The sequence below is a fragment of the Symphalangus syndactylus genome, chromosome 6 (genome assembly GCF_028878055.3).
Source record: "Symphalangus syndactylus isolate Jambi chromosome 6, NHGRI_mSymSyn1-v2.1_pri, whole genome shotgun sequence".
Taxonomy (NCBI): Eukaryota; Metazoa; Chordata; class Mammalia; order Primates; family Hylobatidae; genus Symphalangus; species Symphalangus syndactylus.
In genome coordinates, this window is record NC_072428.2 from 51,903,483 (window position 1) to 51,921,393 (window position 17,911).

General features: G+C 40.0%; 1 protein-coding gene across 3 annotated transcripts in view; it reads right to left on the minus strand.

Moving 5' to 3' along the window:
* The window catches only part of RRM1 (ribonucleotide reductase catalytic subunit M1), a 44,480-nt gene that overhangs the window by 15,655 nt on the left and 10,914 nt on the right, over positions 1-17,911 (minus strand). The window contains exons 3-10 of one of the 3 annotated variants that reach the window (XM_055282739.2): positions 16,117-16,294; positions 14,806-14,906; positions 11,989-12,048; positions 10,055-10,094; positions 9,633-9,795; positions 3,377-3,518; positions 1,891-1,974; positions 62-223 (exon numbers count right to left, since the gene is read on the minus strand). In XM_055282739.2, the coding sequence (XP_055138714.1) occupies positions 62-223; positions 1,891-1,974; positions 3,377-3,518; positions 9,633-9,795; positions 10,055-10,094; positions 11,989-12,048; positions 14,806-14,906; positions 16,117-16,294 (930 nt within the window). Of the gene's footprint in view, positions 1-61; positions 224-1,890; positions 1,975-3,376; positions 3,519-9,599; positions 9,609-9,632; positions 9,796-10,054; positions 10,097-11,988; positions 12,049-14,805; positions 14,907-16,116; positions 16,295-17,911 lie in introns of those variants that run through there. The other 2 variants (XM_055282741.2, XM_055282742.1) reach the window with 2 other exon arrangements.

Here is a 17,911-nt window from a genome sequence, read left to right on the forward strand (position 1 = left end):
CCAAAAAAGAGAAAGCTCACGTGAATCAAGTTGCTATTACCAACAAGTACCTATCTCTCACCTGATTAGTCTCCACTCGTTTCATGAAGAGATCTGGAATCCAAAGAGCAAAGAAAAGATCTCTGGCACGCTGCTCTTCCTTTCCTGTGTTCTTCTTTAAATCAAGGAATTCAAAGATGTCTAAATGCCAAGGCTCCAGGTAAATAGCAAATGCCCCAGGACGCTAGTGGTAAATAAATCATAATTCTCTTCAGAATAAAAATGAAACAAAGAAACATCATGTCTCCCAAAGCACTTTTATAGTATCTCCTTTGATCTTCACTACAATGAATTAAACAACATAAATAAAAGTATTATAAAAGTGTAAGTTTTCCATATATAATTGTAAAAGTAATATTTTACAACTATATGAGTAAAAACGAACGAATAATATAAACAAAATGTGAAACAAGATTAACTTTTCTAAAGTGACATGATGAACTACAGATGGAGCCTCCTCTTCAGCAACAGCCCAGCTCTCTTTACACCACATGACATGTACATAAAGCCCAAAGGAAGTTGCTTTGACAGTATAAGCCATGCTCTTATTGAAGGTCAAAAAGTTGATCTGTCTTATCAAGGTCCCCAAAGTCCATCAGAGAGAAATTCATAGACTAACAAGTGATTAGTGTGCCTATAGTCACAAAAGGCAGACTCTAGTCGCAAACCATCCTGTTGACAAAATAAGGTAAACAACCCAGTTCTCTCAACTTTACTGTTTCTTCTATCAATTAGGGAGAATTTTTGTTTGTTTGTTCTGTTTTGTTTGAGACAAGGTCTAGCTCTATTGCACAGGTTGGAGTGCAGTGGTATAATCTCGGCTCACTGCAACCTCCTGCCTACCGGGCTCAAGCCATCCTCCCTCCTCAGCCTCCAGAGAAGCTGAAACTACAGGCATTCGCCACCACACCCGGTTAATTTTTGTATTTTTTGTGAAGATAGGGTTGCGTCATGTTGCCCAGGGTGGTCTTGAACTCGTGAGCTTACGCAATCAGCCCACCTCATCCTCCCAAAGTGCTGGGATTAGTGGTGGGAGCCACTGCATCCAGCCAATTAGGGAGAGTTTTGTTATTCCAGTTTGTTTTTGTTTTTGTTTCAAGAACAACCTAGGCCAGGTGCAGTGGCTAACACCCGTAATCCCAACACTTTGGGAGGCCAAGGCAGGTAGATTGCTTGAGCCTAGGAGTTTGAGATCAGCCTAGGCAAGAAAGTGAGACCCCCGTCTCTACAAAAAATATAAAAATTAGCTGGGTGTGGTGGCACAGGCCTATAGTCTGAGCTACATGGGAGGGCTGAGGCAGAAGGATCGCTTAAGTCCAGGAGGTCAAGGCTACAGTGAGCCAAGGTCGCACCATTGCACTCCAGCCTGGGTGATAAGAGAGAGACAAAAAAAAAAAAACGAAAGAAAAACCTAGAGCACATGTTACAACCCCATTTCATGTAACAAATTTATATGAGTTACAACTTGAGAAATTCTTTGCAAACAAACTATCATGTAAGAAAGCTGAATAGATCAGTGGCTGTCTAGAGTCAGGGATAAAGTATGTGTGGGTAGGGGTGACAGGGGTGACTGAATGAATATAAAGGTATATGAGGGAGAAAAGATTTTGGGGCAATGGAAATGTTCTACCTCTTTATCAATGTGGTGATTACACAAGTGTATACATTTGTCAAAACCCATCAAACTGTACATTTAAAGTATATGCATATTAAAATAATTATACCTCCTCAAATTGATTTTACAAGTAAAAAAAAGTAATTAGAAACTACACATAAATGAACCATCTTAAGTGTATATGACTAAATCACCTTTAGTTCTGATTTCCAGTACTTTCAAGTCATGGAGCATACCTTGTTCCCACCTTGATCCACATATCGAGCTGTGTTGTTATATACTCTCAGCATCGGTACAAGGCCATTGGAATTGCCATTAGTCTAAAAGAGAGACCATGATAGAAAAGACAGAGGGCACTCAGCAAAGAAAAGAACAAAATGGCCCCATTCTTTTATCAAAAAAGATGCCTAATTTCTAGGTAGCAACCTATGAAGTTTTACCTGCTCTCCATCTCTACTTCCGCTTTGGAAAAATGCCCAAATAAAATCAACAAAATGTTGAATAAATTACAATTATGTACTAAGTTACCTCATGGCATTTCTAATTTATAATGAGATGTAACAATTACAAGCCAAAAGGATCCAAAATCAAGGTAGCTAAGTTTAAACTCTACATCTTCTAAAGGTCATTATATAAAGATACACTTTGGGTAGAGTAAAAAAGAATATAAACACTACTACAATGCCTTTTTCCCAAAAGAAATCAAGGCAATTTACAATAAGAATTACATGCAATAGCTATATCAGGGCAATACATAAGGTAAAAGGAGATTCTCAGCAATAAGTGGACTCTAGAATGATGTTAAGAAAATAGAGACTCCTATGACTAGAAGATAACTTCATCAAATTCTTTAACCCTTCTGATCCCAACACAAGCCTTTAAACAGTCTAGAAAGATAAGTGAGCAACAGCTCACTCTACCACTGTGTCAAGTGCTGTATATATCACAGCACCTCCAAAACACAACATAATGGAATAATTTCCTTCTGGAACTTTATTCTACAGGGTTAGATATTTTCTTCACCTTACAGAAAAGGAAACAAACTCAGACATAAAATAACTAACTCTAGGCCACATTACTAGTTAAGTAGTGGAGCTAGGATTTAAATCCAGGTCTAGCTCAAAACTATTATCTTGACTCCCAATGAATAGTAAACTAACAAAGGGCTGAAGTTTACATCATAACGTGTCAATGCATAAATCTTGAATCCTGGCTCTACCACATATTAAGTGATTGATCTCAGAAAGTAACAACTTTCTAAGTCTCAATTTCCTCACTTGTAAAATTAGACAATGGTACCTTTATTCACAAGGTTATTTTAAGGAATAAAATTCCCACTCATGATTATGAGTCTATAATCATAGCTACCTCATAGGGCTGTAGTAAGGGTCAAATGAGTACTTCATGTAAAACATTTATAACAAACTTAACATACAGTAAGCAATCAATAAATGATAACTGCTCTTATTACTGCTAAAATAAGCCAGAATTCTAAAACCTGAGCTAAAAAGGATTCTAGAGACTATCTAGTCAAATCTAAATGTCTAATAACATAGATGAAAATGAAGCCAGAAGTAAAATGACTCACTCCAAGTCACATGGCCATTTAGTAATTTAACAGAGACCCAGGACTCCCAAAAAATAGCATATGCCCTCTCAACCATAAATCTGGTTGCTTTTAGACTTGAATCCCCCTTTAAAAGTCAAATGGAAGAAACCTACCCCAGCAATGTAGCTGCCAGTAGCCCGAATACAACTCACAGCAACACCAATTCCTCCAGCAGACTTAGAAATCAATGCACATTGCTTTAGAGTGTCATAAATGCCTTCAATGCTGTCATCTTTCATACTCAGAAGAAAACAGCTACAGGGGAAAAAAATGTCTCAACTTAGAGCAAGGAAATGAAGAAGAGTCACAAAAATGATTACTCAACACGAAGACACTAAGGCAAAAAAAAAAAAAAAAGAAGAAGAATTGAAGTTTAGAAAGTTCCTAAGTGTTTTTCAAAGAAGAAAACCCACTTTACTGTACATGACACAATAAAACATATTAAATATTATTTTAAAATCATCTTGCTGCCTCCTCTAGATAGTAAGTAAATAAGCCTAGCAGGAAGTCTTATAATAAGTCTAAAATATTAGCTTACATTTTCACCAGACTGCAAACATGCCATTTTCACATTTTCTCATGCATATTCATAAACATACATCACCGCCTTTTCAGGTTGTTAGTAAGGCAAGAAAAACAAACATTTATGAAAATAATCTATCCAATTGTCAACCAATTCTTTGATATGTCTACCAAAATTATAGCTCCTTTACAGTCTTTTTAAAGACAACCCCTTTACCTCCACTTTGGATCTCAACCTGCTCCCCACCTCAGGAACCTTACTCTATCAATAATCTCTTCACTGCCTTGAATATTCAATCATGCAAATGGATTCTATCTATTGACTAGGTGTTTATATAAATATTCAGACATTCAGAAAAATATAGAGAATGATGTAACAAATACTCTGTACTTGCCACCTACCTCAAAAAATGAGACACCACAAATATACCCTCATTGCAATCCTCTAACATTTTCAAGCATTTCCATTATGACATTTTTACATGTTATACACTTAGAATTTTTCTGGTTGCATATCTGTTTATCATTCTGCAACTTGTTCTAATTCAATATTGTTTTACAGAATTAATCCTTTTGATACATGTAAACAAACTTTATTTTCATTGCTATAAGGTATTCTATTGTATAAATATATCAATACATTTGTCCCATGTGCCTGTTGATGAACATCTGGATTATTTCCAATTCATTTGCAATTCCAAACAATGCTGCTATAAAAATTCTTGAACACATCACCTTGTGTTTATCTCTAAGCATTTCTGTACAATATGAACCTAGGAGAGGAACTGCTGGGTCAAAAGATATACACACGTTTCACTTAACTAAAGATTCTCCAAAGTGGATGGACGAATCTATTTCTAGCAATGTATGAGATTTCCTTGTGCTCCACATTCTTGTCAATGCTTGGAATTGTCAGCCTTTTCATTTTTATCAAATATATATATATATATATATATAATTTTCATTTTCCTATTGCACAGTTTAACATCTCAGATGTTTATTAGCCAATCAAGTTTTTTCTTCCATGCATTATTTGTTTATAGCCCTTGCCCATGTTTCTATTTGGCTTTCTGTTTTTCTTTTTTTTTTTTTTTTGAGACAGGGTCTAACTCTGTTACCCAGGCAGGAGTGCAGTGGCATGATCATAGCTCACAGAAGCTTTGACCTCCTGGGCTCGAGCGATCCTCCCGCCTCAGCCTTTCAAGTAGCTAGAACTACAGGTGTGCACCACCACGCCTGGCTAATTTTCTACTTTTGTAGAGACAGGCTCTCACTATGTTACCCAGGCTGGTTTCAAATTCCTGCCCTCAAGCCAGCCTTTGCTTTGGCCTTCCAGAGTGTTGGAATTACAGGCAGGAGCCACTGCACCTGGCCTTGTTTTTTTTATAATCTCTCAATAGTTAACATGTTGCAAATATCTTCTCCCAGTCTGAAACTTGTTTTTTTGGGTGGTTGTTGTTGTTGTTGTTGTTGTTGTTGTTGTTTTTGAGATGGTTGTTGTTGTTGTTGTTGTTGTTGTTGTTGTTTTTGAGATGGAGTCTCACTCTTTTGCCCAGGCTGCAGTACAGTGGCATGATCTTGGCTCAGTGCAAGCTCCGTCTTCCAGGTTCAAATGATTCTCATGCCTCAGCCTCCTGAGTAGCTCGGATTACAGGCATATGCCATCACGCCTGGCTAATAGTTGTATTTTTAGTAAAGACAGAGTTTCGCCATGTTGGCCAGGCTGGTCTCGAACTCCTGACCTCTCAGGTAATCCACCCGCCTTGGCCTCTCAAAGTGTAAAAGTTGTTATTTGACTTGTTTTTGGTTCACAGAAGTTTCTAATTGTAATGTAGTCAATTTTTCCAATGTTTTGCTCTATGGTGTTTTGCTCTGAGGTCATATTATATATTCTCCTATCGAGATATAAGTGGAAGTAGGGCCAGGCACAGTGGCTCACACCTGTAATCCCAGCACTTTGGGAGGCTGAGGCGTGTGGATCACCTGAGGTCAGGAGTTTGAGACCAGCCTGGCCAACATGGAGAAACCCCATCTCTACTAAAAATACAAAAATTAGCTGGGTGTGGGGGCGCATGCTATAATCCAAGCTACTCAGGAGGCTGAGGCAGGTGAATTGCTTGAACCCGGGAGGCAGAGGTTGCAGTAAGCCAAAATCGTGCCACTGCACTCCAGCCTGGGTGACGAGAGTGAAACTCCATCTCAGAAAAAAAAGGTAAGTGGAGGTATTAAGAGTCACAATGGCTGCAACTCACTTTTTTTTTTTTTTTTTTGGAGTGCTCCCTCCAGAAGTTTTGAGGGAGAATCTGTTCCTTGCTTTGTCCAGCTTTTAGTGGCTAATTGCTCTCCTTTGTGGCCACATGACTCCAATTTCTCTCTCCATCTTTACATCACTTTTTCCCCTACTGTGAGTCATCATCTCCCTCAGCCTCTCTCTTACAAGGATACTTTTGATTGGATTAAGGGCCCACTCACATAATTCAAGATAATCTCTCCATGTCAAAATCCTTATCATACCTACAAAGACCACTTTCCTTATCAGGTAACGTTTACAGGTTCCAGGAATTTGGACCTGACATTTTTGGGCAGTCTTTTGCTCTTTCACATGAATTTTAGAATCAGTATGTTGAGATTTTGACTAGAATTACTTTGAATCTATATTTTAACTTGGAAAAAACTGACATTTTTATAAAATTGAATCTATTCCATTTATTTATTATTTAATGTCCTTTAATCATGTTTTAGAGAAATTTCTAAAAAACTTAAAAAACCGGGCATGGTAGCTCATGCCTGTAATCCCAGCACTTTGGGAGGCCAAGGAAGACGGATAACTCGAGGTCAGGAGTTTGAGATCTGCCTGGCAAACATGGTGAAAGCCCGTCTGTATTAAAAATACAAAAATTAGCTGGGTGTGGTGGCGCACGCCTGTAATCCCAACTATTTGTAAGGCTGAGGCAGGAGAATCACTTAGATCTGGGAGGTGCAGGCTGCAGTGAGCCAAGATCATGCCACTGCACTCCAGCATGGGCAACAGAGTGAGACTCTGTCTTAAAAACAAACAAAAAAGTCAACGATGGACTATACATACGACAGTGGTCATCCAGTAATCTAACGTTAATTTATTATTGAAGAAAATATTTTTAAAATAAATTATGTGCATAATGTTTGTACAGTCTAGGCCTTCATATTTTTTTTTTTTTTCGTATTTTTAGTAGAGACAGGGTTTCACCGTGTTAGCCAGGATGGTCTCAATCTCCTGACCTTGTGATCCACCCACCTCAGCCTCCCAAAGTGCTGGGATTACAGGCGTGAGCCACTGCACGCAGCCTTTTTTTTTTTTTAAGATAGAGTTTCGCTCCTGTTGCCCAGGCTGGAGTGTAGTGGTGCGATGTTGGTTCACTGCAACCTCCGCCTTCCAGGTTCAAGCAATTCTCCTGCCTCAGCCTCCCAAGTAGTGGATTACAGGCGCCTGCCACCATACCCAGCTAATTTTTGTATTTTTAGTAGAAACAGGGTTTCACCACGTGGCCCTGTTGGTCTTGAACTCCTGACCTCGTGATCCACCTGCCTCGGCCTCCCAAAGTGCTGAGATTACAGGCGTGGACCACTGCGCCCAGCCAGGCCTTCACATTCATTCACCACTCACTCACTAACTCACCCAAAGCAATTTTCAGTCCTACAAGCTCTATTCATGATAACTGTCCTATACAGATGTATCATTTTTTATCTTTTTTTTTTTTATCTTTTCTTTTGGAGACGGAGTCTGGCTCTGTTGCCCAGGCTGGAGTGCAGTGGCATGATCTTGGCTCACTGCAACCTCTGCCTCCAGGGTTCAAGCAATTCTCCTGCCTCAGCCTAAGTCGCTGGGACTACAGGTGCACACTGCTATGCCTGGCTAATTTTTTTATATCTATATTTTTAGTAGAGACAGGGTTTCACCATGTTGCCCAGGCTGGTTTCAAACTCCTGAGCTCAGGCAATCCGCCCGCCTCAGCCTCTCAACATGCTAGGATTACAGGCGTGAGCCACCGCGCCTGGCCCATTTTTTATCTTTTATAGGGTACTTTTACTGTGATATGTTTGGATACACAAATACTTACCATGGTAATACAAAGGCCTACAGTATTCAGTACAGTAACATGCTACACAGGTTTGTAGCCTATGAGCAGCAACAGGCCATGCCATATATCCTATGTGTGTAGTAGGCTATACTATCTAGGCTTACATAATTACACTGTATAATGTTTGCACAAGGAAATCACCTTACAACACATTTCTCAGAATATATCCCCATCGTTACGTAATGCATGGCTGTAGGTTAAGACTTAATTTTCTAACAGCTAAAGTACAGAAACGTAACTGATTGATGTATACTGAACTTATATCCAGATATTTTGCTGAAATCTTTTATTTCTAATAATGTGTCTGCAGATGCTCTTGAGTTTCCTATGTAAAAATCATTTCTTCAAATCATTACAGTTTTGTTCCCTGATTTCCAATCTTTTCTTTTTCTTATTTTACAATGCTGGCTCAGGCCTCCACTACCATGCTGAAAAAAGAGATGATACATCTAGGTTTTTATTGGATATCTTTTGCCAAATTAGGAAGTTATTTTCTATATCAATTTTGCTAAAGTGTTTATTATAAAAGAGCATTAAACTGCATAAAATGTTAATGCAATGAATTACATTAATGTATTTTTTGATGTTACCATGTTCTTGAATTCCTGAAACAAACCAACTTGATAATGGCATATTATTTTTTTTAATGTATTACCAGACTGTTAGTGTTCCTTTTCTCAACAAACGGCATCATCATTAATCCTGTTACTTACTGTATCCATAAATGCAAGAACCATTCTTGACCCATATTCTGTCAATTTGACTGCCTAAATATCTTTTATATATATTTTTATCTTATCAAGGTATCACTCTGTTGCCCAGGCTAGAGTGCAGTGGCATAATCATGGCTCACGGCAGCCTTGAACTTCTGACCTCAAGTGATCTTCCCACCTCAGCCTTCCAAAGTGTTGGAATTACAGATGTGAGCCACCATGCCTGGCCCTAAATATCTTTTGATCTATCTGCTTCTGTCAATTTCTACTTTCACCTCCCTAATCTAGACTACCACAATTTCTTATATAAACTGCTATAAGAGTCCCCTAACTAGTTCTTGGCACTTACTTTCTTTTTAAAACAACCTTATTGAAATATAATTCACACCAGGCGTGGTGGCTCATGCCTATAAACCCAGCACTTTGGGAGGCCAAGGCGGGTGGATCACCTGAGGTCAGGAGTTCAAGACCAAACTGACCAACATGGTGAAACCCCATCTCTACTAAAAATACAAAAATTAGCTGGGTGTGGTGGCAGGCACCTGTAATCCCAGCTACTCGGGAGGCTGAGGCAGGAGAACTGCTTGTACCCAGGAGGCACAGGTTGCAGTGAGCCGAGGTCGCGACACTGCACTCCAGCCTGGGTGATAGAGTGAGACTTTGTCTCAAAAAAAAAAAAAAAAAAGAAATATAATTCACAAATAATATACTTCCCCATTTAAAGTGTACTACTCAATGGCTTTTAATATACTCACAGAGTTGTGTAACCATCACCACAATCCAATCAATTTTAGAACATTTTTGTTATAAGCATTTGCCTTTCCTCCAATTCATTTACCACATTACAGTCAGAGATCTTTCCAGAATCTAAATCTCATTTAATCAGAGCAGGCAGCTATTAAAAGTTCATTAAATTATCTTTTATGTGATGAACTGCCCAGTTTCTTCAGGTCAAGGTTTATTTCCCTACTCAAAACACACACCTAGAAAGTTGTGGGTGTACTCAAAACACCTACCTAGAAAGTTGTGGGCGGTTGGTACCAGCATTGAAGAGAGTGGGCGAAGCATGAGTAAACCACCTCTCAGAAAGAAGATTATATGTTTCGATTGCTGCATCAATGTCTTCTTTGTGGATCCCAACAGATACTCTCATCAACATATGTTGTGGTCTTTCAGCCACTATAGACAAAAGAGGAGTTTTCACACGATGAGACGTCAGAAAAAGTAGCTTGAGATACGTATTTGAATTTTAGAAAAGGATACCAAAAGGAAACTAGAAAAACTTTTTACTAATAAACAGGACAATTATCCACAAACTAAACCTAATGTCCAAAATGTTATCTAGAGTCTAAGTAGGAATATTAAGACTTATAGCTCAAAGCTATACATTCAATATAATGAGTGGAAAATGTAACACACAAACATGTTCATTTCTCACCTTTTCCATTGATCTTCAACAAATAAGACCGCTCTAGCGTCTAGAAAGAGAGAAACAACAAAAAATTTTCAGAGCACCGTTTTTAAAGACGCAGTGGATTTATCATCCACAATAAGGCAATCTCTTTAAATCTTCGCTGTTTCTATAAAATTTCAAATGAAAAGAATAGCACATTTACTCTTCCTAGCTTCATCTGGAACATTATCATTGGCACTTTTTTTTTTTTTTTTGAGACGAAGTCTCACTCTGTCGCCCAGGCTGGAGTGCAGTGGCGCGATCTCGGCTCACTGCAAACTCTGCCTCCCGGGTTCACGCCATTCTCCTGCCTCAGGCTCCCGAGTAGCTGTGACTACAGGTGCCGGCCACCACGCCCAGCTAATTTTTTTTTTCTATTTTTAATAGAGACGGGGTTTCGCCATGTTAGCCAGGATTATCATTGGCACTTTTTAAAAAAAAAAAAACTTTTGAAAACGTTTTGTAGAGACATGGTCTCCCTGTGTTGCCCAGGCTGGTCTCGAACTCCTAAGCTCAAGGAATCCTCCCATCTCAGCCTCCTCACTGGCACTTGTTTCGGCAGAGACTGCATGAAAATGTCCGGAAAAAGCCAGCTCTATACACATTAACAGCAGAAGTTGTAGCATTCATCATCATCATCATCAACTTCACAACAGCTAACACTTAAAAAGTGCCTGTAACAGACTAGGCACTGATCTAAGCAACATATACACTCATTACACTCATTTAATCCCCTGAAGACTCCTCATGGGGATTAAATGAGCAACATATACATCAGGGATTCCTCAGGGGATTAAATGAGTGTATATGTTGTTTAGAGCAGTGCCTAGTCTGTTATAGGCACCTTTTTTTTTTTTTTGAGACAGAGTCTCACTCTGTCACCCAGGCTGGAGTGCAGTACCACAATCTTGGCTCACTGCAACCTCCGTCTCCTGAGTATAAGCAGTTCTCCTGCCTCAGCCCCCCAAGTAGCTGGAATTACAGGCATGCACCACCATGCCCAGCTAATTTTTGTATTTTTTAGTAGAGAGGCATTTCGCCGCGTGGCCCAGGCTGGTCTCGAACTCCTGACCTCGGGTGATCAGCCCACCTCAGCCTCCTAAAGTGCTGGGATTACAGGCATAAGCCACCACACCCAGCCTGTTATAGGCACTTTAAATTGAAATTTTAACTAAACTGGCCGCAGTGGCTCATGCTTGTAATCCCAGGACTTTGGGAGGCCAAGGTGGGTGGATCACCTGAGGTCAGGAGTTCAAGACCAGACTGGCCAACATGGCGAAACTCCGTCTCTACTAAAAATACAAACATTAGCTGGGCATGGTGGTGCAAGCCTGTAGTCCCAGTCACTCAGGAGGCTGAGGCAGGAGAACTGCTTATACTCAGGAGACGGAAGTTGCAGTGAGCCAAGATCGCGCCACTGTACTCCAGCCTGGTCGACACAGTGAGACACAGTCTCAAAAAAAAAATTTTTTTTTAATTAAATTTGTTGTTGTAATTTTATATTCTTCCCATTCTAAAAAGGAGGAAACAAGCACAGAGAGATTAAATAACTTGCTGATAAGAAATAGAGCAGAGACTGGAATTCAGGTGGACACTGACATTCATCTTCTCAGTCACTACACTATACTATACTGCCTATCAACGCAAAAATACTTAGAATGTTATGAAATACTTATGGTAATTTATCTGCATAACTCCTCAGGTCATCCAGAATAATATGTGGAAAATTCAAAAATTGCAAATAGATAAGCTACCTTTGCCTTAATTCAAACCGCCGTTACCTTAACCCCACTAATTCCCCACATCCACCTCAACTCCAAACAACTTATGGCCGTGATAACTGTCACTAAAACATAAACAAAATCCTGTATTTCATGATTTAAGTACAAATCCCCACATACTTGAAACCCATTATTTACCTTAAAGCCAAAGTAATTGTAAGAGAAATCTCGGTCATAGATAATAGCAGAATTCAGGCGCTGATAGGGGTGAAAAAGAACCCATAATTAAATTAAAATAATTACTTATTTTCACAAAATCTGTTATCTCTCAGCCCTGACTCCAGAACTAAAATCAACACAGGATACAATGAAATAACACTAAGTATTATTACGGTAGAATAGAAGTCCATCTAACATTCTAAAAAAAAGAAACAATACATATAAATTAAGTATCCTAATTAGGTTTAAAAACATGTATATGAAAACACTAGAAGATAATACATAAATATATGTTGTGAGATTAAATGTGATTTTCCAAGCTTTTACTATTATGTTTATAGTACGTTTTGAAAGGGGAAAAAAACATGAGCATAATTGGGACTATATTATCATCCTTAAACATGTTTTTAGATTGGCTATTAATCCAAAAGTATTGGTACCACATATTTACTAATATATATATATATTTATTTTAAAAGCTAGCCTACCTCAAACTGCATATAACAGTATATATAAGGCTGGGCGCGGTGGCTCACGCCTGTAATCCCAGCACTTTGGGAGGCCGAGGCGGGCGGATCACGAGGTCAGGAGATCCAGACCACGGTGAAACCCCGTCTCTACTAAAAAATACAAAAAAAATTAGCCGGGCGTGGTGGCCGCCGCCTGTAGTCCCAGCTATTCAGAGAGGCTGAGGCAGGAGAATGGCGTGAACCTGGGAGGCGGAGCTTGCAGTGAGCCGAGATTGCGCCACTGCACTCCAGCCTGGGCGACAGAGCGAGACTCCGTCTCAAAAAAAAAAAAAAAAAAAAAACAGGATATATAATAAACAATGACAGGAAGCAGGCTTACGTTAATTCTGAGGCTCTTCAAAATCTATGGTCCTTTAACAAGTTTCCAACAAAGAACTATTGTAACAGTAAGATTTTATAGCATAACTGGTCATTATTACAGAGTTTTTGTAGGCTACAAAGCCATTCAGAGGAAAATAAAAGCAATAACGTACAAATAATAATTTTGGATAGAAAAAAAAGGAGCCAGGTTTTCAAAATACTAACAGTGTTTCTACATAATGATCCATATCTAAGGACTAGAAAAACCTATACGAAAGCTTGCTTTCCTTTTCTCTTAAAATTTTAAGGTCAGGCCGGGCGTGGTGGCTCACGCCTGTAATCCCAGCACTTTGGGAGGCCGAGGCGGGCGGATCACAAGGTCAGGAGATCGAGACCATCCTGGCTAACACAGTGAAACCCCGTCTCTACTAAAAATACAAAAAATTACCCGGGCGAGATGGCGGGTGCCTGTAGTCCCAGCTACTCGGGAGGCTGAGGCAGGAGAATGGCGTGAACCCCGGGGGGCGGAGCCTGCAGTGAGCCGAGATTGCCCACTGCACTCCAGCCTGGGCGACAGCGAGACTCTGTCTCAAAAAAAAAAAAAAAAAAAAAAAAAAAAAAAAAAAAAATTTTAAGGTCATCTTTGTTGCCTTCATACTGGGCAGGTATGGGCCCAGTATGAATATTAGAGAACTGAAATACTTGACTATCAATAGGTATATTTTTAGACACAGGTTTTGCTGTTGCTGCTGCTGTGTTTTTGTCTTCAACTTGTCTTCAAGATTACACAAATTAACAACACACAAACAACTCAGTTTTCTCCTAGTCTCTTTAACATCAGATACATGTTTAGAGAGACAGTCAATTAATCATTCTTTTTTTTTTTTTTTTTTTTTCTTTTTGAGACTGAGTCTTGCTCTGTTGCCCAGGCTGGAGTGCAGTGGCCCAATCTCGGCTCACTGCAAGCTCCGCCTCCTGGGTTCACGCCATTCTCTTGCCTCAGCCTCCCGAGTAGCTGGGACTACAGGCGCCAGCCACCACGCCCGGCTAATTTTTTGTATTTTTAGTAGAGACGGGGTTTCACCGTGTTAGCCAGGATGGTCTGGATCTCCTGACCTCGTGATCCGCCTGTCTCGGCCTCCCAAAGTGCTGGGATTACAGGCATGAGCCACTGCACCCGGCCTAATCATTGTATTACCTAAAGTTAAAACTGGTCTCTAATCTGTCCAGATATACATGGTAAATAAATCCTGTGTGTAAAAGGGCTGGCTAGGCTACATCTTTTCCCTTCTGTCCTCTGGCATCTAGTTAAGAAACAGGTTCAAACACAAGTGGATAATTTTTAAGTTGCTGAGCATGAGCTTGTAAAATTTTACCTGAGCAAACTTTTTGGCAGTCAGTTTGGCAATGCCTATGAAAATTTTGAATTCACATACACATGGGCTCAGCAATTCTACTGAAGGGATTTATCTTACAGATATATTCATCTATGAGCAAAACACCTACCATACAAGAATATTCACTGCAGTGAAAAGACAAAAAACAAATAATGATCACTAAAGGAATTCTTACACATACATACAATGACAATATATCTACAAAATGGAACATTATACAACTGTTATAAAAAACGGGTAAATTCATAAAGGCTGATATAAAACAAACAAGATATACTTATAAGTGAAAAAAGTATCAATGAAAACAGTATGCACAGTACAGTACCCCTAAAAGAAAAATATGTAGGTACACACATACACATGTATGCACACACATGTACATACAAAATAGCTCTGGAAAAATACATTTTAAAATGATAAAGTTGTTTCTAGAGAGGAAAATCAGGAATCAGGGCAGGAAACAGAATTAGTATTTACCTGTATCTTTTGTAGTGTTTAAATTTTCTAAAATGTGTGCATTATTAAAAAAGACTCTCAAAAAATTTCCACCAGAAAAGTGTTATACATACATCTTTATTGGCCAGAACAATATCCAATGTTGACTTGGCCACCATGGGAGAGTGTTTGCCATTATGTGGATTTATGTAGTTATAGAGGTCTTCCATCACATCTAAAAAATATAACAAAAAATGAAAAGATATCAAGACCACTTAACAGCTAATTCAATCTTTAGGTAATAGTTGAAAACAGTGGTTCTCAACCCTTTTTGTTATCTCAACCCAACTCAATGCCTAGCATATAAAGTGCTCAATAAATACATATATGTTGAAGAAATATGTAATGCCTCATTTAAGGAAACAATCTTCTAGAGTTAAAGTGATTATAAGCTCTGGTAGTTTAAAATAGATTCCTGGGCCGGGTGCAGTGGCTCACACCTGTAATCCCAGCACTTTGGGAGGCCGAGGTGGGTGGATCACGAGGTCAAGAGATTGAGACCATCCTGGCTAACACAGTGAAACCGTCTCTACTAAAAATACAAAAAATTAGCTGGGCATGGTGATGGGCGCCTGTAGTCCCAACTACTTGGGAGGCTGAGGCAGGAGAATCACTTGAACCCGGGAGGCGGAGGCTGCAGTGAGCCAAAATCACACCATTGCACTCCAGCCTAGGCGATAAGAGCAAAACTTTATCTCAAACAAAAAAAAAAAAAAAAAATTTAAAAAGAGAGAATAAAAAACTTAAAAAACAAAGATCCATTAACCTTTTTATGCAGCAGATAGGCAGCATGGAGAAATAGGAAATTGTAGTCTGGTCTTTCCCACTAATTTACATATTTGCTATTTATTTATTTACTTATGAGACGGAGTCTCACTCTGTTGCCCAGGCAGGAGTGCAGTGGCACAGTCTCAGTTCACTGCAACCTCCGCCTCCCGGGTTCAAGCAATTCTCTTGCCTCAGCCTCCCGACTAGCTGGGATTACAGGCCCCCACCACCACGCCCAGCTAATTTTTTGTATTTTTAGTAGAGACAGGGTTTCACCATGTTGGCCAGGCTGGTCTCAAACTTCTGACCTCAGCAATCCACCTGTCTCGGCCTCCCAAAGCACTGGGATTACAGGCGTGAGCCACTGCACCCGGTCTATTTTATAATTTTAGATTTTTCTTAAAACGTAGAGATGGGGTTTCACCACATTGCCCAGGCTGGTTTCAAACTCCTGGACTCAAGCGATTTGCCTGCCTTGGCCTCCCAAATTGCTGGGATTCGAGGTGTAAGCCACCCCATCTAGCCATATTTGCTTCTTTAAACAGTCAAGATTTATTTCTAGTACCGTTATTACTTTTCTGAGAGTATTAAATTTTTACTTTTCACCCCAGACTTACCACTGAACACTTTCTTTGTTTCTTTGTGCAAGTTAGAGACAGCAATCCTGGCTGCCAGGATAGCATAGTCAGGGTGCTTAGTAGTCAAGGTTGCAGCTGTTTCAGCAGCCAAAGTATCTAGTTCCACTGTGGTGACCCCACTGTACAAGCCTTGGATTACTTTCATGGTGATCTGAGCCTATAAAAATAAAACCAAGAATTACTTGAGCTTCCCCAAGAAACAATAGCTTCCTTAAATGAGTAATTAAGAAAACCATCATGGCCAGGTGTGGTAGTACATGCCTATAGTCCTAGCTACTCAGCGGCTGAGGTGAGGGGATCACTTAAGCTTAGCAGTTCATGACCCTATTAAAAAAAAAAAAAAAAAAGCCAGACATTGTGGCTCACACCCAGAAACACAGCACTTTGGGAAGCCAATGTGGGAGAATGGCTTGAGTCCAGGAGTTCGAGACCAGCCTGGGCAAGCTAGGAAGACCGCCCCCCCACCCACCGCCCCACCCCCCATCTCCACAAATAATAAAAAAATTAGCTGGGTGTGGTGGTACACACCTGTGATCCCAGCTACTCAGGAAGCTGAGGCTGCAATGAGCTGTGATTATGCCACTGCACTCCAGCCTGGGTGACAGAGTGAGACCCTGTCTCAAAAAAAAAAAAAAAGGAAAGAAAAAAGAACACAATCAAATTCGCATCACAATAAAAACGACAGGTTGGCACTTTGGGAGGCCGAGGCGGGCGGATCACGAGGTCAGGAGGTCGAGACCACAGTGAAACCCCGTCTCTACTAAAAATACAAAATATTAGCCGGGCGCGGTGGCGGGCATCTGTAGTCCCAGCTACTCGGAGAGGCTGAGGCAGGAGAATGGTGTGAACCCGGGAGGCGGAGCTTGCAGTGAGCCGAGATTGTGCCACTGCACTCCAGCCTGGGCGACAGAGCGAGACTCCGTCTCAAAAAAAACGACAGGTTGGGCACAGTGGCTCACACCTATAATCCCAACACTTTGGGAGGCCAAGGGAGGAGGCTCGCTTGAGCCCAGGAGTTTGGGACAAACCCGAGCAATAAAATGAGACCCCATCCCTACTAAAAATAAAAAAAATAGCCAGTCATGGTGGTAAGTGCCTGTGGTTGCAGCTACAGGGTAAGCTGAGGTGGGAGGATTGCTTGTGCTGAGGAAGTCAAGACTGCACTGAGCTACCTATGATCATGGCACTGCATTCCAGCCTGGGCAACACAGTGAGACCCTGTCTCAAACAAAGAACAAGACAACTTACTTCTCTGAAAATTTATCTTTCAGAATGGTGGGCAGTGGGAAACTTAGTAATGAGAATGCATAACCCAGCAGAACTATCAGAAAATGTATACTACATATAAAATGAAGGTGTCATTAAAAAAAATCTAAGTATAGCCTTTAAATCGATTAGTCTCACAGGGAAATAGCTGAAAACATACTAATGATTCTATATTTCCCTATTTTTCATTCAAATTCTCCCAACAGACTGATTCTATATGAGGGTTTCCCCATTTTTCATTCAGATCCTCCCTAAGTGATCAGGGCTCCAGCTCCATACTTACTTTTCCCAAATTCCGTATAAGGATAAGTACAGAAAAGCAAATGAATCAAACTTTAATCAGGCCAATTAAAGGAGACAAAAGTATAAATCAGGTTTCGGGCTGAGTCATGATAATTTATGACAAATTTCTTTAGCACTTCACAAATTACAAAGTGCAACCTCCACCCCCGAGGTTCAAATGATTCTCAACCAAAGTTGATAAGTAATTATCAACTTTGATAATCTC